Genomic DNA, 20,153 nt, shown 5'->3' with positions numbered 1-20,153 from the left:
CGCGTTTCCTAGTCTGTGTCTTTGCGTGTGTGTGTTTCCTGTTTTATTGTGAAGGTCTGCGTCTTATGTGAGTGTTTTCAGTTTGCCTCCCTAGTCTCGTCACGTTAATCACTCCCAGCTGTGTCCCCCACCTGTGTGTAATCTCCCTGTGTTCTCTGAGTGTTTTTAAGTCGTGTCTTCTGTCTTAGTCGTGGCTGGTTCGTCTGTGTTGTTTCCCCTCGGTCTCCCTGCGTTTCTCCATCCATCTCTCTATCCATCTCTCTGTGTATATTTTCCCCGGACCTCCCTGCATCTTTGTTCTGGTTTGTTTTGTTAGTTTGCACAGTTTAGGTTTTCTGTTACAGCTTCACCCACGCCATTTCTGTTGTATTTACTTTTGTAAATAAATACTCACCTGCACCAGAGCTGCCGCTTCCGGGTCCTAAATAATCACCACACGGCTTGCCCCGGCACACCGTGACAATAGCAGACGAACACAATGATATTGGAGAAGTCAAATGAAGTTTATAGGATTTACAGAAAGTGTGCAATGGTTACTTAAATGAAATTAGGCAGGTGCATAAATTTGGGCACCCCAACAGAAAAATTACATCAATATTTAGTGGATCCTCCTTTTGCAGAAATAACAGCCTCTAAATGTTTCCTATAGCTTCCAATGAGACCTTGGATTCTGGTTGAAGATATTTTGGACCACTCTTCCTTACAAAACTGGAGATGGTTTCCGAGGTTTGGTGGTTTCCGAGCATGGACGGCCTGCTTTAAGTGACACCATAGATTTTCAATAATATTCAGGTCTGGGGACTGAGATGGCCACTCCAGAACGTTGTACTTGTTTCTCTGCATGAATGCCTTAGTAGATTTTGAGCAGTGTTTAGGGCCGTTGTCTTGTTGAAATATCCAGCCCTGGCGCAACTTCAACTTTGTGACTGATTCTTGAACATTGTTCTCAAGAATCTGCTGATATTGACTGGAATCCATGCGACCCTCAACTTTAACAAGATTCCCAGTACCTGCACTGGCCACACAGCCCCACAGCATGATGGAACCCCCACCAAATTTTACTGTGGGTAGCAAGTGTTTTTCTTGGGATGCTGTGTTCTGTTCCTGCCATGCATACCGCCTCTTGTTATGTCCAAATAACGCATTTTTTGTTTCATCAGTCCACAGCACCTTATTCCAAAATGAAGCTGGCTTGTCAAAATGTGCTTTAGCATACCTCAAGAGACACTGTTTGTGGCATGTGCGCAGAAAGGGCTTCTTCTGCATCACTCTCCCATACAGCATCTCCTTGTTCAAAGTGCGCTGAATATTTGAACGATGCAAAGTGACACCATCTGCAGCAAAATGATGTTGTAGGTCTTTGGAGCTGGTATGTGGGTTGACTCTGACTGTTCTCACCATCCTTTGCCTTTGCTTGTCTGAGATTTTCCTTGGCCTGCCACTTTGGGCCTTAAACAGAACTGTGCCTGTGGTCTTCCATTTCCTCACTACGTTCCTCACAGTGGAAACTGACAGCTGAAATCTCTGAGATAGCTTTTGGTATCCTTCCCCTAAACCATGATGTCAAACAATCTTTGTTTTCAGGTCATTTGAGAGTTGTTTTGAGGCTCCCATGTTGCCACTCTTCAGAGAAGATGCAAAGAGGAGAAAAACTTGCAACTGGCCACCTTAAATACCCTTTCTCATGATTGGATTAACCTGTGTATGTAGGTCAAGGGTTAGTGAGCTTACCAAACAAATTTTGTGTTCCAATAATTAGTGCTAAAGGTATTTAAATCAATAAAATGACAAGGGTGCCCAAATTTAGTCTATTGCACATTTTCTGTAAATCCTATAAACTTCATTTCACTTCTCAAATATTATTGTGTTTGTCTACTATATGATATATTTAAATGAAATTGCTGATCCAAACAACCAATGATTTATGAAAAATCATGAAAATTATCAGAGGTGCCCAAACTTTTGCATACCACTGTATATCCATCAGGGTATTAATGCATGTGGATGCTAGAAGCAGCAGTAGCAAACTTTCCACCAGCACCATGTTGACGAGCAGCGCTGGACCTGAACTTCAAACCATTCTGATGTCACTCTATACGTTTTATTAAGGAAAGATTTTACACTAGGATCCCCTACATGACAAAACTCTCATTTGTCTAGGCTAGGAATTAGCACTAGGATTACACTGATTTATGACACCTCCCTTCATAGCTGGGTTCTAAAATAAATGGCATACAGCCACTTACATTATAACATCAAAGTACTGGAGAATAGTGTTACTTTTCACTGGTTTTCTATGTAGTTAAAGCTTGAAACCTTGGGGTTGCTTTATGTTGTGTTTCTTGGTTATTTAACACTTGATCTGAATCAACTTCAGATTTAATTGAATCTTGAAGTGCATAAACTTTTCACCACACACTTATGGCACACGTAGGTGTAAGGTGTTGATCTCAGAAACAATATGTTTGTTTTGACAAATGCTAACCGAGCTCAGATATGAGGGACACGTTTCAGTTAAATACATCCATCTTTATCTGTGGCACAAATTGCAGAGATATTTAAATAGAAAAAAATATGGCAATGTATTATCCAGCATATTTTTCATTATAAATTTGGTATAAAACATTAAGGGGTGTGTATGGAATCCAAATATAATAAATCTGATATGTGTTTCTACAAACAATAGCTTGATTGAGTATACAGATTGTATACATATATAATCACACAGCTTACCTCAGAAATACTGTAATAAAGTAAAGTCTGAATGAACTTGACTTCACAACAATCTTAACTCCCTAGGTTGGAAAATCTCTGTTTAATGAGACTGTTAATGAGCTGTTTGTTGCCACTGCTCTCGCGGGATGATGTAATGTCCTGAAAGGTTAGGTAAACACTTTAACAGCCAAGGGAGAAAGATTAGGTAAGTTGGTAGGTACGCAGAAAGAAAACAAGAATTACATTGCCTCATAAAATTAAATACATTTCATGACATGGGTGTTAAAGAAAAAAGGGTGTCATATTCCACTGAAATCTTAAAGCCTAACAAGGCAAATTTACATGTGATTTTTAATAATAGGCTACTTTAATGTAATTGCCTTTTGACTTGAAACGGGACCAGTGCAGAATTTCAAGGCAGGTCGAATTTATTCATTAGCACATTTCAAAACAACACTTTTGTTACTGTATACATACATACATATATACATATATACACACACACACACACACACACACACATATATATATATATATATATATACATACACACACAGTGGGCCCAAAACTCCGTCCGCTTCAGGTCCCAAAGTCAAACGAACACTGCAGCATCACTGAGAGTTAAAAACGTTCTAAATTCTTTCATCTTTAATAAAATGACCAGCGTTGCTGCTTTATCAGGTGTAACAATTAAGTTTAACATCCAGGAATCCATGAAAACAGAATTTATTACATTAAACGGATTTAGAGGTTAGCGGAAAGTTAGCAGGAAGTTAGCTCTCTGGTTTCGCTAGTTACCTAAACATGATATATCATGTTCTGACTGAGAGATTTCTGGAAAAAAATAAAATGTACAGCTCTGATATCATTTCCAACATGAATGTAGAAAGAAAACTACACAATAGTGACGTTTGTAGGGTTACTGAAGTTGGGCTAGATGGTATATAATGCTGTGCTAGTGATCGCTAGCGAAACCGCTATGTTAGCATACCAAAGCATAACACAGTGAACCTGGAGAATGAACGCTAACCTTTTTCCACTTGATAAAAGTTCCCAATGTTTTGGGGTTTTTTGACAAATGCAATTGCATGGAAAATTGCTGTAAATGGACCAAACTTCAGTAGGGGAGAACAACTGAGATAATCCAGCCACAATATGAGGTTAGTCATTAATGTAAGATGAGATAACCTTTATTAGTCCTACACGTGGGAAATTTGTTTTGTTACAGCTAGGGTTGCCAACTCCCTGAAAAATAAATAAGGGACACCTTGTGGCCAGGGCCGGCCCTTCACCCTTCCTAGACTGGTGAATTTTTTAGCTCTTTTTTTGTGTGTGAAATTATGTTTTTAACCATTTGACTTGAAGTTGATTTAAGAAGATGCATATTCTTTGTGATATGAACACATGGGAAACAAATGATCATTTAGCCATTTATTTTTAGCGCAAAATGACAACATTAACACAATATAAAATAGGTCTCTTTCTTTAAAAGAACTCTGTCTCAGCAGCAGCAGAGCAGGTCCGGAGGCTGGCCACACGGAAGACGGCGGCGGCTACAGAGCGGGTCCGGAGGCCGGCCACCTGGAAGACGGCGGCGGCTCTCAAGCGTCAGGCATACTGGTCGAGGCTTGGTGGCCACAGGACCAGACGAAGCTGGACCAGACGGTGGCGTGGAGGCCCCAGGCGACATAACCTCAATGACACGACAAAGAACGAGTAGAAACAGAAGACTTAAATACACAGACTGATGAGGATGATAATGAGAGACCGGTGAGTACACAGCTGAACATAATCTGGCTAATGGCACGAGACGAGCTGACACAGGAACAAACAGGAAGTGAAACAGGCAGTGGCAAAATAAACTGAACACGAACAAAACTGAAAGCACTGGGTCGATGACCCAGGAACCCTGACAGTACCCCCCCCTCCAAAGGCCGGCACCCGACGGCCAAAAAGAAAGAAAAACCAGAACAGGGCGGGCGGAGGGGGCCCAGGACGGAGGGACGGAGTCCAAAACAGAAACAGTTCAGGTGGGCGGCCGCGTGGCTGGCGGCCGAGACGAGACAGTTCAGGTGGGCGGCCGCGAGGAAGACGGCGGCGGCCGCTGAGCAGGTCCGGTGGGCGGCCGCGAGGAAGGCGACCAGGCGAAGCAGAGGCTGACGCCGAGGCCGAGGCTGGCCCAGACGAAGCTGAAGCCGAAGCCGAGGCTGGACCAGGCGAAGCTGAAGCCGAAGCTGAGGCTGGACCAGGCGAAGCTGAAGCCGAGTCTGAGGCTGAGTCTGGACCAGGCGAAGCAGACGCCGAGTCTGAGGCTGAGTCTGGACCAGGCGAAGCAGACGCCGAAGCTGAGGCCGAGTCTGGACCAGGCGAAGCAGACGCCGAAGCTGAGGCTGAGGCTGAGTCTGGACCAGGCGAAGCAGACGCCGAAGCTGAGGCTGGCCCTGCCTGTACCCAATCTCGGGTGTCGTCCTGGCTCACCCTTGCCGTAGCATGTGTGTTGTGCCTTGTCAATCTCTAGCTGTGAGTACAATCCCTTCTGCTGAATGTTGAAACTCTGACTGTGAAACAACTAGTAGCTCAATGTGGATGTTGTATATTGAAGATTTCATCCTATTCATGTAGCGCCTTTCGCCGGGGTTACTTGCGTAGTAGCATTCCAACAACGCCCTATTTTCGTATCTTGCCTACCAATGCCTTCTTGTTCCAGTAGCCCACTTCTCATCAGGGTGCCCTGGTTCCTCAACACCTGACACGGACCTTGTTGATCTGGGCAACAAGCCGGCATGATTTCACATTTATCTCTAGAAAGAGAGAACACATTTATCCTTTTTAGTATTTTTTTTCTTTTTTTGATAGGGACAGTAGAGACTGACAAGAAATCGGAGGGAGAGCTTCGAAGACATGCAGCAAAGGGCCACAGGTCCTATTCGAACCCAGGCCAGCCACTCTTAGCCATACGGCATATGGTCACCTGCTCAGCCCACAAAAGCTAAACCAGCACCCAAGAGCATATTTATTCTATATGGGTTTCTCTTCACTGGCTCCCCGTTATATCTAAAATGAAATTTAAAATTCTGCTCCTTACATATAGTCTTGAATAATCAGATTCCATCTTATCTTATTGACCTTATAGTGCCGTATCACCCCATTAGAGATCTTTGCTCTCAGTCTGTGGCTTACTTGTGGTTCCTATTTAAAAGTAGAATTGAGAAACAGAGCCTACAGCTTGAAAAGTTAAAATCCTATATCAAACAAAGAAAAGAAAAGAAAACATTTACATTTGGAAACTATAGTGTGTGAAAACACACACACACACACACACACACACACACACACAAACACCTATGTGTTAGTAGTTATGGGTTTAAAAGCTTAGGCCTTTTTGGAATAGGTGTACAATACACTTAAGGGAGACACTGAGGGGATCTGCAGATAGTTAGAACTTCATCATCTGGGGTACTCCAGTTTGCATAAGAGAATCATAATGTGTAGTACTGCTGTCTGCATTATCAGAGCTTAGGCAATATAAGACTCTAAGACTTTTTGCCAATGGATCTTTTCAACTCTGCACTTGGTAAAAATATTACTTTTTTGCGCCCTGCATTTTTCATTATAAGTGGATTTATTGGCATTCCTAATATAAAATATTATTATGCCTTTCTGTTTTTTGTTTATATTATTTCTGTTCTGGCAAACACAGCTGTCATGGCCGCAATATATTTGGATCACAATCTAAGAACACCGAAATATATTGCAGTTTTCAATCTTGCATTGGTTGATCTGTTAGGTAACTCTGCCATGGTGCCAAAGGTTCTCCATATCTTTTTGTTTAATCACCCCCACATTTCCTATAATGACTGCTTGACATTCCTGTTTTTCTGCTATGTATTCCTTTCAATGCAAGCTCTAAATCTGGTTGCACTGTCATATGACAGAATTATGGCGATCGTTTACCCACTGCATTATCAACTGAAGGTGACTCACAAGTTCATGTTCTGTTTAATTGCTTCTTTCTGGGTGTTTGTCATTATTGTTGTACTCATTGCAACTGGCCTTCTTACAAGGCTTTCTTTCTGTGAATCAGTTGTTATTAAAAGCTTTTTTTGTGACCATGGTCAGATATACCGGCTTGCATGCAATGATTATACACCCAGCATTATATATGGTTGGATTTTACTAGTTCTCATTCTTTGGCTTCCTCTTACAATTGTTTTGTTGAGTTATCTGAGTATAGGCTATGCTTTAGCTAAGGTAGCCACAGTTCGAGAAAGAATGAAAGGTTTTAAAACCTGTACAGCTCATCTTTCATTAGTGGCAATCTATTTCCTCCCACTATTAATCACATTTACTCTAGGCGCAAACATAGAGCCAAATGCCAGAATCATAAACCTGTCTCTGACATCAGTCTTTCCTCCAATGCTGAACCCTATCATATATGTTCTTCAGACACGAGAAATCAAAGAATCTCTGAAGAAGTTCTTAAGAATCACAACACACTACAAAAATAGAAAAGTCAAATTTAAAAAGTAAGAATAAATTTGGCATAAATATTTTTACCCCTTTGTTTATTTAAGGAATGCATATAAAATAAAAACAGTGTTGAATTATGGTTAAGTACTTCCAAACAGAACCCAAATTACAAATGTCACACTTCACGGGGGAATGTGCATTTGATTTTAAAGCACATGTAGCAAAGATTTGTGATTTGTCATTTTTTAAGCAATTGTAATAGTTACTGTTAGGACCAACACAGAGAGACATATAGATACTTATTCACAACTATGGCCAGTTTATGAACCATTTATCATTACATATACAAAATAAATAAAATAAAAAGGAGTTGACAAGTCATGTATGGAAAGGTGAAAGATTAGGTTCAAAGCAGGGACCTCGATGCTGTGAGGTGATAGTGATAACTAATCACATTTATCTTTAGCCAAATGTAAGGGTTGCCTTTCTGAGATGTATGCATTGCAACATGACATATGCTTGTTTGTTTGTTTTTTGTTTAAAGGGAATTTATTAAAGCCCCTATATAACTATATAAATACACTTTAATGACTGTTTAAACATATTTAAACATTGTCTACTCTGAGAATATGTCAGGAAGCATTCCAACTTCTCTTTCTTCCACCTTCTACGTGGATATCAGGCACCTTTGATTACTGTTTCAAAGAATGTCCAACCAAAATGTAAATATTATGTAAAGGACTGACTAAACTGGTAGAAACCTAGAAACTTTATTTTTTGTGGCAAATAAACTGAATCATTGTGTAGTGACCCGATTGAGTAAATTCTACTCATAACTCTATGATCACATGGTTTAATGAAGAGGAACAGACAGCTACTAAACATGACAGGCTGTGTGGTTATGTTGTAACATTGGTTCTCTGAATGAAGACATTAACTAGCAGCTTTTGAGCTGCTCTTCGTAGTTGTGTGCTATAAACGTTGCCAGCCAATAGAAACAAATTAAATGTAGGGAGTTTTTTTCCCTTCTGTGTCCCTGCTGTTTGTTGTTATCAGTTTTTATTTGCAGGCTAGGTTTTCTACTTCTTTGTACATTAAATATATACTTTCAACAATTTCCCAGCAGGAATTTTTGAGTCCTTAAGTTGATGCTTTGATTAGTATTCATTACATGAATATGATAAGATAAGAAAATTATTATTCTCTCACTAATAAAATCAAAAATATTGGTGGAAAAAGAATTTAGAAATGCACAGGAGGAATCAGTAATACTGAACAGGTGAGGTGACTGTACACTAGTGTCCCCGGATGCAGAGCAATTAAATTAGCAATTAGCAATTAGCAATTAGACACAGTTAAAGATAACAAAAGTGATTCAAACACTGCTCATTCCCTATGTGCATTTTGTCTCACAGTTTTGTTGGATGTTTTAGTGTGAATTGTAGTGATGTGCGATACCACTGATTTTCTTTCCGATCCGATACCAAGTAATATTCAGGGTGGTATCGACGATACAGATCCGTACGGATACATAGTACAAAAACTTTTTTCATTTATTGTATCTCAAATTATAGCATCATAATGATTACAGGACATCAGATTACTTGTTTTTATCACTTAATAATGCAGGGTTCATCATATAGAAATAAAAAAAACTTAAGTTCTGCCTGCATGCAGCACTAAAGGACTCCGTGAGAGACGTCTATCTCGCGCTAGCAGCACCTGTCCCTCTCCTCCTCTTCAGTTCGCCTAAACATATGCTCGTCATATTCTGTGATATGATTTACTCTGAGGTGTTTGACAAGGTTAGTGGTGTTGCCACAACCATACATGCCAACCATCCCGATTTTTCCGGGAGAATCCCGAATTTCAGTGCCCCTCCCGAAAATCTCCCGGAGCCACCGTTCTCCCAAATTTCTCCCAATTTTCCACCCGGACAACAAAATTGAAAACCATATTGCAGAATTCATAGCGCGGCCCAGACAATTCCAACTACTTAGTTTTAATATTACTCTTATTTCTCTTTCTGAGTAGTGTTGAGGATAGATTCCGTAATATACATCAGAGTTAAAGAGAATATAGTTTGGGATTGATTGTAATATTACAATATGGCCGTTAATGGGTGTAAGAAGGCCTGGAATGGGAACAAAGAACTGGGGTGCAGGGCAGGAGGACAATCAACCCCCGCCCCCAGGCCAGGAAGCAAGAGTTACTGAGGGTGAGGGGAAGACAAAGGGCAAACGGACACTACTTTAAAAGGAGATGGGGGTCAGGGTGTCAGCACCCTTGGCCACTGTACTAGTGTATTTCCATTGTGGGGGTGTTTACTGTAGGGGGGAGGAGACCAGAGGTTATAACTGTAACTGTTGTGTGAAGTTCTTTAGATCAGCCTTTAGCATAGGACTGCATAGGATGCAGTGTCATGATCTCCAGATGGATCTGTAAGAATAATGGGTAATAAAGGGATTGTGCAAAACATGGAAACATCTCACCGTGATCTCAACAGGACCAAAAGAATTGCAGAGACCGGTGTTGTCTCAAAAGTCGCAAAAAAACTTTTAACATATTTTCAGGTGAGAATGTAGCTGTGTATACTTCAAATATCTGAGCCGACCGACACATCCTCTTCAAACCCCCGCCGTCTTTCGCTACTCAGGTTAAACATGATATATAAGTCACTTTGATAACTTAAAAATGTTATCGTTTGGCTTTTTCAGTGTTTTATTTGTTTATCTCGGTTTGGCTGAGATTAAAGTTATTAGATTAGATTCAATTAAATTTAACTTTATTAATCCCGGGATGGTTCCTCCGGGGCTTTCACACAGCTGAATAAACGTCAAACAGAAAATGATTAAACAGAAGTTTGAGATGGTCCAGAGTTTAAGTTACCGCCGTTTAAGTTAGATAGCAAGGAGCAGAAAGGAGAGTTTCACTCCGCCGAGGGAGCTTGTGCCGTACTACCCGGCTTTCTTTAGACCGCAAAGGCCGGGTCCTCAGGTGGAAGCAGCCTCTGAATTTGGACACCACCGCAGTTTCCAGGCTGGCCAATAATAACGGTGACATTTAACGTATTTTATCCGATAAATAAACCCTATAAAATGTATTTATCCCCCCCCGGCCCAACAGCCCCTTTGAATGTCTCCCTAGTATGGCCACAACACCTCACTCTTGGAGCACTTTTTTGCCACATGTATTGCAAACCACGTCTCAGCTGTTTGTGGAGGTAAAATACGTCCACACATGACTCCAATTACGCTCACCATTGCTGTGAGTCAAGGGGCTGCGAGACATTTATACAGCCGTATTTCACACATGACTGAAAGGTGGAAGAGGAAGTAGTTCCTTTGAATGTAGACAATCCGAATGTTATAGTTTCTTTCCACTGTGTTCCTGTTAATGATAAACTACAAATTTAATCTAAATTACTAAAACATTGATATTTTAATGTGAGAATTGATATATTTTTTGCATTTTTTAAATATGCGACACGTGGTATTGTACGACTTTAAAAGAATAAATGATTATAATGGAAAGCAGCTTTTTACAATTTCATTTTACTATGGTCATGCAAGAGAAATTACTCTGGTATTACTTCACTTATATTTTTAATGTTAAATATTCTTTTTCATTTAAATTAACTTGTAATTTCAATTCTATGGTCGTTTAGATTCTATAATAGTACCATAACAGTGGCACACGCAGATACTGAAACAACAAATTCGAAGAAAAAAGAAGATTGCTGCTACTAAAACTGACTAAAGTTAAAATAATGTCTACATCTTACTCCTGACAAATGCAGAGGAGCAGAATCTCTTTGGTCACAGAAAGACTAAGTCTTTTACATCAGATGGCAGAGGGCACTGCAGACATTCAAGTATAAATCCTTTCTTAATATTTTGTGGCAATTTTGGATTTAACTCGAATTTTCAGCAACTTCTTTAATGACTCTTTGATCTCCTGTGTCTGAAGAACATAGATAATCGGGTTTAACATGGGAGGCAATGCAGTGCTAATAGAAAGGCTTATGATTCTAGCATTTGGATGTATTACACTCCCAAAGATATACACAAATGTAACAGGAAGGAAATAAATTGCCACTAATGAAAGGTGACCTGTGCAGGTTTTGAAAGCTTTCACTCTTTCCCTAAATGTAGAAATTTTTGACAAAGAATAACCAATACAGCAGTAACTTCCCACGATAAATGCCTGTGGAAACCCAAGAACTGCAACTAGTGTCAAACCAGCAATTGCACGATTGGGGGTGACATCATTGCAGCCAAGACGGTACATAGGACCATGATCACAATAGTAGCTCTGAATAACAACAGACTTACAAAAAGAAAGTCGTGTGAGAAGGCCAACTGCAATGAGTATAAGAGTTATGGCAAGAAGCCAGAAAAAAGCGATCAAAGATAAAATGAGCTTGTGGCTCACTCTCATTTGATAGTGCAGTGGGTACATGATAGCCATGACTCTGTCAAAGGACAATACAACCAGATTAAAACCTTGCATAAAAATTAAAGTAAAGCAGAAAAACAGGAAAGTCAAGCAGTCATTGTAGGAAATATAATAATGGTTAAACAGAAAAATGTCAACAACCTTTGGAACCAAAGCAGAGCTACTTAACAGGTCTGTAAATGCAAGGTTAAAAACAGCAATATATTTAGGACTTCTCAACATGTGATCCAATGTTATTACAATCATCACTAATGTGTTTCCCACCACTGCAAGAATGTAAATAAAACACAGAAAGACAAAATAATATCTAATATTAGGTATGCCAATAAAACCACTTATTATAAAATATGCAGGTCGCACAAAGGTGATGTTGCTCTCAGCAGCTGAGTTAATCAATGCCATGTAAAGACCTTCTGTTAATCTTCTATAATTCTCTGTACTCGTTTGTGTAGGCTGCCTCTAGTTTGTGAAGGCTAGCTACAAATATAAGCAGAGCAACTTTGTGCTCTGATACTTATAGCAGTACTCTGTTCTCTTGTGTACTGTTCTCCTCTTGTGTGTGCATGTGTGCATAGGGTACACAATTCAGCAGCCAGTGTCACGGGTTCAAATATTGACGGTTAGCACAAAAAACAACAATTGGTCCAGGAGAGTCGGTCAAACAATGATTTTAATGAACACACGCGTGAGGAGATGAACACTGCACACACCAGCATCGATCTCTGCCCAATAATACACAAACAGTTGTTTTTATAACATCGGGGTATTATTTATGACGCCCCCTCATGTGTCAAAGCAGATACAATCCATGCATAAGTTTCAAAACCACAAATGTTCTGTTGACGACTTTTGACACATTTAAAAGGACATCTTCTCCGTCTCGAGGCCAGGTGCTTCCTATTAATCTTCTAACTCTCGCTTATCTCCTGGAACAAACTGTCCCTTATGCAAACATAATCTTACAGTTACAAGGTTTTGCAAACTATTATTTGAACTCTTACCTAAACATGAGTCTAACTACTGTTTGTGTGTGTGTGTGTGTGTCTCGACCTCAAAATGCACTCGGCCTCACACCGCATGACTGAAATGATAATTAATGTAATGGTAATGATAATGGTTATGAATAGTAGCAGTAAAATATTTCCCTGATCTCCACACTCCCTCTCTTGACCTCTTGACCACAAGAGGTCACCATACGTTGCGCTGTCAGATAAAAACTTTGTTCGCAAGATTCAGATAATTATTTAATAAAAGCTAGATATTTTAAATGAGAATAAGAAAGAAAAGTATTTCTTTGTGCCCCCCTTTCCCTGTTAATGCCCTACCTGGCCCCCTGGCAACACTTTGCTAGATCTGCCCCTGCACAGCTATCAGCTGTCAGCTACTTAGAAAAGGATCCTGGTGTTATTTGTCTCTCAGAAACAGTTCATAACTTCCCTTCAACTCATTCATGTCACCTAAAAGGTAAATCTATTTCTCCAGCACCTGTTCAGCTCTGATGATTCAGTAAGGACATCTCCTGGTTTCATCCTCATGTTTCCCTCTCACCACATATCCAAAATCGACATCATGACCAGCAGCTTTACAGCTGTGGCTCCAGCAAACATCAGCTGATACTAGAAATTAATATATTCTAACAACAGCTGATCAAGCTTAAACGTGCTGCTGTTGCTTAGCGTGACATCCGCTGGTTTCCTGTTTCTGGCGCAAAGTGGGCGATAAATAAACAAGAGAGAAAAACCGATCAGCTGATTATTGATCAGTTTCATGATTGAAGTAGCAACAGAAGAGGGAGGGGGGTGGGGGGGGTGAGAGAAGAGGCAGCTGTGCAGCAAAGACAGAATAACTCCAGTTTTGTGTCTTTTTTCCATTCTAGCTGAAGTCCGGGACAAATTGCGTCTCTTCTCAGCTCAATACAAAACGCGTAATATTTTCTCTGGATGAGGGAACATTCCATTTTTTAAGGAGCCGTTGGCAACTCTACTAACTAACCTTATGAATAAAATAAAGTTCTCTATCAGTAACATCATAGCAACCAAACAGCTGTATAGAAACTCCGTCATGCTAGCTCACGCAGTACCAGTTATTGTAACTGACTGTAAAAAGTCAGCACAACAAAAATAAACTCCACCTAAACTTGGTTTATATCTGACCCAGATAGACTGCAGGTCATAACTTCTTACCTGAAGTTCAGTTCACCTGACACTCGGACCGGCGGCTGCCTCGGGTCTCTCCTCCTCCTGCCTTCCCTTCCCTCATCCACCTGTTGCCTCTGTGGAAGCTCCGCCATAGCCACCACCAAACAACTGAGTTATTTTTACAAATCGGCCAGCATCTGGCCAATCCACCACCTCTCATTGTTCATGCCATTACAAAAAAAAAAAAAAAAGTCATCAGCCCACCGTGCAAATGTCCGATGGCTTGTCCAGCTATGTTAACGTGTTAATCTTTCGCTGAAAAAATGTTTTCCGTGGTGCCGTCTTTCGTGCTTGGCTCTCCTACCTTTGCTAATATGATGCTCATAGTGCAGAAGCCGGTGTTACATTCCCTTACCCTCAGATATCTGAGCTTCACTGTGAAACCATAATCGTACATTTGATATTTCATTAAATTTTATTGTTTTAGCTTCGGGGTGGCACCTGGGGTGGCCAGTGTGGTTGGGGGGATGGCCACCCCGCTGGACACGCCACTGCTTATACCTTTCAAATGTACTCAGATTAGAACCTCTGTCTAAGGAGATTTAACCTTTATTTTATTGCTGCAGCTACCAGTGTCTTCCAGTCGGGTGATTCTCTGCTCTTCTTTCTTCGACCTCAAGGGTTACACTACCCTTCAGTCATTGCACAGATCAAGGGATTATTCTGCCCCGATTTCAAACAAAGATCAATTAAATTAAACTTTATTAATCCCTCGGGAGGGTTCCTCCAGGGCTTTCACACAGCTGAATAAACGTCAAACAGAAAATGATTGAACAGAAGTTTGAGATGGTCCAGAGTTTAAGTCAGCGCCCGGTTAAGGCCGGGTCCTCAGGTGGAAGCAGCCTCTTAATTTGGACACCACCGCTGTTTCCGGGCCGGCCAATAATAACGGTGACATTTAACGTATTTTATCCGATAGATAAACCCTGTAAAATGTATTTATCCCCCCCCGGCCCAACAGCCCTTTTGAATGTCTCACTAGTATGGCCACAACACCTCACTCTTGGAGCACTTTTTTGCCACATGTATCGCAAACCACGTCTCAGCTGTTTGTGGAGGTAAAATACGTCCGCACATGACTCCAATTACACTCAGCCATTGCTGTGAGTCAAGGGGCTGCGAGACATTTATACAGCCGTATTTCGCACATGACTGAAAGGTGGAAGAGGAAGTAGTTCCTTTGAATGTAGAATCCGAATGTTAGTTTCTTTCCACTGTGTTCCTGTTAATGACAAACTACAAATTTAATCTAAATTACTAAAACATTGATATTTTAATGTGAGAATTGATATATTTTTTGTATTTTTTGCATTTTTTTAATATGTGACACATGGTATACAGAGGAGCAGAATCTCTTTGGTCAAAGAAAGACTAAATCTTTTACATCAGATGGCAGAGGGCACTGCAGACATTCAAGTCTAAATCCTTTTTTAATATTTTGTGGCAAATTTGGATTTAACTCGAATTTTCAGCAACTTCTTTAATGACTCTTTGATCTCCTGTGTCTGAAGAACATAGATAATCGGGTTTAACATGGGAGGCAATACAGTGCTAATAGAAAGGCTTATGATTCTAGCATTTGGATGTATTACACTCCCAAAGATATACACAAATGTAACAGGAAGGAAATAAATTGCCACTAATGAAAGGTGACCTGTGCAGGTTTTGAAAGCTTTCACTCTTTCCCGAAATGTAGAAATTTTTGACAAAGCATAGCCAATACAGCAGTAACTTCCCACGATAAATGCCAATGGAAACCCAAGAATTATAACTGGTACCAAACCAGCAATTGCACGATTGGGGGTAACATCATTGCAGCCAAGACGATACACAGGACCATGATCACAATAGTAGCTCTGAATAACAACAGACTTACAAAAAGAAAGTCTTGTGAGAAGGCCAACTCCAATGAGTATAAGAGTTATGGCAAGAAGCCAGAAAAAAGTGATCAAAGATAAAATGAGCTTGTGACTCACTCTTATTTGATAGTGCAGAGGGTACATGATAGCCATGACTCTGTCAAAGGACAATACAACCAGATTAAAACCTTGCATTGACATTAAAATATAGCAGAAAAACATGAAAGTCAAGCAGTCATTGTAAGAAATATAATAATGGTTAAACAGAAAAATGTCAACAACCTTTGGAACCAAAGCAGAGCTACTTAACAGGTCTGTAAATGCAAGATTAAAAACAGCAATATATTTAGGACTTCTCAACATGTGATCCAATGTTATTACAATCATCACTAATGTGTTTCCCACCACTGCAAGAATGTAAATAAAACACAGAAAGACAAAATAATATCTAATATTAGGTATGCCAATAAAACCACTTATTATAAAATATGCAGGTCGCACAAAGGTGATGTTGTTCTCAGCAGCTGAGTTAATCAATGCCATGTAAAGACCTTCTGTTAATCTTCTATAATTCTCTGTACTCGTTTGTGTAGGCTGCCTCTAGTTTGTGAAGGCTAGCTACAAATATAAGCAGAGCAACTTTGTGCTCTGATACTTATAGCAGTGCTCTGTTCTCTTGTGTACTGTTCTCCTCATGTGTGTGCATGTGTGCATAGGGTACACAATTCAGCAGCCAGTGTTACTGTCATGGGCTGGGTCGTGTGACCCAGTGTTTGAGTTTTACGTATTTTTTAGGGCTGCAACGATACTCGTATCGATATTGAACCGTTTGATACAGTGCTTTCAGTTCGGTAGGCATATGTATGAACAATACAAAAATTTTAATTTATTTTTATCAACTTTCCTTCTGACGACGTCTGTGTTGAGTGCTCAGTGGATCTGCGCTGGACAGTGCATCCTAGGTGGAGTAGTCCAACGCTAGCAGACAGAAGTTAAGCTTGTTGCAACATGGCAAATTGAACCTCCCCCACCCTCATTCAGATGTGGCGTTTGGAACTATTTTGGTTTTCGTGTGAAGTATGACCCTGAAGGTAAGCGTGTCATGGACAAAAGTAAAACAGTATGTTGGATGTGCCACGCAATGCTCAATTACATTGGTGGGAACTAGTGTGTTAGCAGGTTAGCTCATTAACGTGTTGGCTTTCCAGCCCCACGCACAGGGCGATCTGCGGTAGCTCCTTAACAGAGATTTGCTGTGTTGTGGTGTTAACGTCATTTCAGATTAACACTGACAGCACTAGTGGGAACACAACAAATATGACTGCACATTTACTCCGACATCATCCTAGTGCAAAGACAAGTGGAAGCAGACAAAAACAACAAGCATGCATGCTACAAACTTTACCCGAGTCATTTAGACAGCCGTTAGCACATGATTCTCCTTATCGGGACCTGATATGTTTAACCACTTAAGCCCCACGCCCCGGTACAGGGGCAAAAAGGAGGAGATCGTGTCATATAAACCATTTCTACAACCACTAAACACACCGAAAACAAGCCGTGATTAAACGAGCAGTTATGTAAATGGGCAGAAGTCCGCTAAACAAACAAAACCGAACCAGAAATTCTTCAGACTTCATGTAACCAGCTAAAGATGGGCTGGTTAGCTTCCAGAGCTATCACTGACTCCACACACCAAGTTTCACCACGATCAGACCAAAATTCACTGAATGAGCCACAAAAGAAGACCACAAAAACACACAGCAGCGCAAATGTGCTAAGACAGAAATTGGCTTACCATCCCGATTTCCTCCATTATTTTCTCTGGTAGCCGGTAGCCACGTGATTAACAGTAGTTGCCATGCCTACCTAGCCCGCATCAGAGCAGTTTTCCATCAACAACCTCCATTTTAGACCCACCTACAGACACGTGACTGAACAGACGCCACATGCATGATTTGGGCCCACATGGGTTTTGGCATCACAACGTCTGATTGGTTGAAGTGACGTGAACGTGGCATCGTCACTATGAATCTATTGGCTCAAACATTAAAAAGAGGTGTCAATCACGCAAATTGACCAAAAGAAACCAAAGTTACAGCCCCTCGGAGTTTAAAGGGCCAGAGGCCAATCAAACGCTCTATAGCGCTGCAGAAAAGGGCCGTTGCCATGTAAATGTGTGGTTAATTCTTCAAAAATATATCTTTAAAAAAAGCATGTTTAGGCCTGTTAATAAAATGTATTAATTTCTGCTCTTTAATACCTAAAAAAATCAACTGGCATGGTGTCCAATTGTGTGCCAAAATTGGACATTTTTGTACAACGTCTCGATATTCATGTATTGACAGCGCTGTAATTTTTCACTGTTTCACTTTAGAAACATAAATCTTTGCACAGATGATGTTTATATGTTGGTTACTGAATTTCTGGAACCAAATGTGATCTGAGGCATATTTTTCAAAGGGTTATATGCTAAAAATTAAAAAAAAAAATTAGGCGAGGATAAAAGCTACTTACTTTTTCTGTGTTGCAGTCTCAGTAACTTTGACACAGTAATATCTGATTCAATATTTACACCTCTGATGAAATTTCCCAAGTGTTAGCTTTATTTTGATACCAAGAATGTAAGGACAGAGTTTGTAATTGCAGAGAAATAATCAATTAAATTTGGGCATTACATTTTCGAGCAGGAAGTTTAGAAACCCCCTTGGGGCTTAAGAGGTTAATATGCTGCTGAGAATATACCCCAGAAGAAGTGTATAGTATAGCTTTTATTTTGGAAAGAGCCATTTCTCTGTAATAAACTCTCTTTTCCAAAGATGAGTGATTCCTCAATCAGATATTAATTTTTTTATTACTTTGTTGTTTCAGCAACATTAAATTTAAAAACTGTACTTTTGAGTTAAAATATATATTTATAATTTTAATAAATAACAAACTAAAAAGGCATGAACATTTTTTTTGTATCGAAAAAATATCGAACCGTGACACCAAAGTATTGAACCGAACCGAACCGTGAATTTTGTGTATCGTTGCACCCCTAGTATTTTTGTATCCATTTTTGATCTAGTTAATTTCTTAGTTGTTTCTGTCATCTCTCCCTGTACTCAGTCTCCCTGATTCGTGCGTCTACCTGTCATGTTTCATGTCTGTGTGGTTATGTTAAGGTCATGTCATGATTTATCTTCATGTCTCTGGGTTTCCTGTTTTATTTTGAAAGAGTCTGGTGTTCTTTGTTCACTGCATTTAGGTTTACTCTCCCCTGTGCTGTAATTATGTTTCATTCTAGTCAGCTGTGTCCTCATGTGTCTCCACTTCCCCTGATCACCTCATGTGTGTATTTAGTCCTCAGTCTTGCTGTGTTCAGTGTCGCGTCGTCTGTGTTCTCACCTCCATGTTTTCACGGTCAGTCTTTGCAGTGATCATCATAGTCTCTGAGTCTTCTTAGTTTGTCACAGTATTAGTTTTCCCAGTTTAGTTATAGTCTAGTTTAGTCACGCTATCCCTACTTTGTTTGTACGCTTTGTCTTCAGCCATAATAAAGGCTCGCTTTCTGTTAAGTTCACTCCCGTCTACTCACTTGTGTACGCACCTGGGTCCATCACACACACCACCGCACGGCCTGTCTCCGCAGACCGTGACAGTACGACGCGACCATGCCGGACCCAGCCACACAACAGACGGAGATCGTCCGGACAGTGGAGTCACTATGCACCAAATGGCTGCACTGTTCCGGAGAGGAGGAACAAGAAGAGTTAGCCCGCCAAGTAGGGGTGTGCGTGTCCGTGTTCCCCTGGTTATGGGAGACGCTGCACCCCCTCATCAGTGACTTTCTCGTCTCCACTCTCCGACTCCGCCCGCAGCAGCAGCTGCCCGGTGTGCGTGAACCGTCGCCAGAGCCATGCTGTTGCATTGTTTCCTCGCTGCCTCGCGAGCCAGAAGCAGTCAGAGTCGGAACAGTGAGGCTCACCACCGACACAACGTCGGCTCACGCTTCATCGGCCTCCGCATCTTCGCCACCGCCTGACTGCACTACGCGGCGCACGGAGATGCCAGAGGCTATTGACTTCGGTGAGGAAGAGCGGCAGCAGGTGTTACGGGCGTATCGCAAGGAAGAGCTCCGTTGGAAGCCCTGGCTCGTCTCGGAGGAGGAGCTCTCGCCAGCCGCCCCGCCTCGAACCGGCTGCCCGCCCTCGCCGCCCCGATCGGACTACTCGTCCCCTGCCTCCTTTCTCGCACGGATGTGGTTGGAGGACGAGGAGCTGGTCACCATGGAGAAGTTTTGTCCACGGCCGCTTCAAAGAGGAAACGGCGTTCACGCCGCCGTTGCACATCGCTACGGCACGTTTTGCCCTCCACAGTGCGACGGGACGATGCTGTGGAGATCATAGAATTGGACCTTGTGGAGCGGCAGCGAGCCGCATGTGCTCAACTGGAGGAGGAGCTCCGGGGG

The 20,153-nt window shown here is 41.2% G+C and overlaps 3 protein-coding genes across 3 annotated transcripts; 1 reads left to right on the top strand and 2 right to left on the bottom strand.

Moving 5' to 3' along the window:
* Positions 1 to 6,264: 6,264 nt before the first annotated feature.
* On the top strand, positions 6,265 to 7,245 carry LOC102777814 (olfactory receptor 1500-like). Its single transcript, XM_006810098.2, has one exon. It carries the CDS (start codon positions 6,265 to 6,267, stop codon positions 7,243 to 7,245), a length of 981 nt encoding a protein of 326 aa, XP_006810161.2.
* A 3,828-nt stretch (positions 7,246 to 11,073) lies between these two features.
* Positions 11,074 to 12,045, bottom strand: LOC102783528 (olfactory receptor 1500-like). Its single transcript, XM_006800165.2, has one exon. The coding sequence runs from the start codon at positions 12,043 to 12,045 to the stop codon at positions 11,074 to 11,076; it is 972 nt and encodes a 323-aa protein (XP_006800228.2).
* Positions 12,046 to 15,271: 3,226 nt separating this feature from the next.
* LOC148100901 (olfactory receptor 1500-like) lies at positions 15,272 to 16,243 on the bottom strand. Its single transcript, XM_087846855.1, has one exon. It carries the CDS (start codon positions 16,241 to 16,243, stop codon positions 15,272 to 15,274), a length of 972 nt encoding a protein of 323 aa, XP_087702981.1.
* Between the last annotated feature and the right edge of the window lie 3,910 nt (positions 16,244 to 20,153).

The sequence above is a fragment of the Neolamprologus brichardi genome, chromosome 10, assembly GCF_056152115.1.
Source record: "Neolamprologus brichardi isolate AB-2024 chromosome 10, ASM5615211v1, whole genome shotgun sequence".
Classification (NCBI taxonomy): Eukaryota; Metazoa; Chordata; class Actinopteri; order Cichliformes; family Cichlidae; genus Neolamprologus; species Neolamprologus brichardi.
Note: the sequence above shows the minus strand (reverse complement) of the source record. Positions and strands in the feature narration are given on the sequence as shown.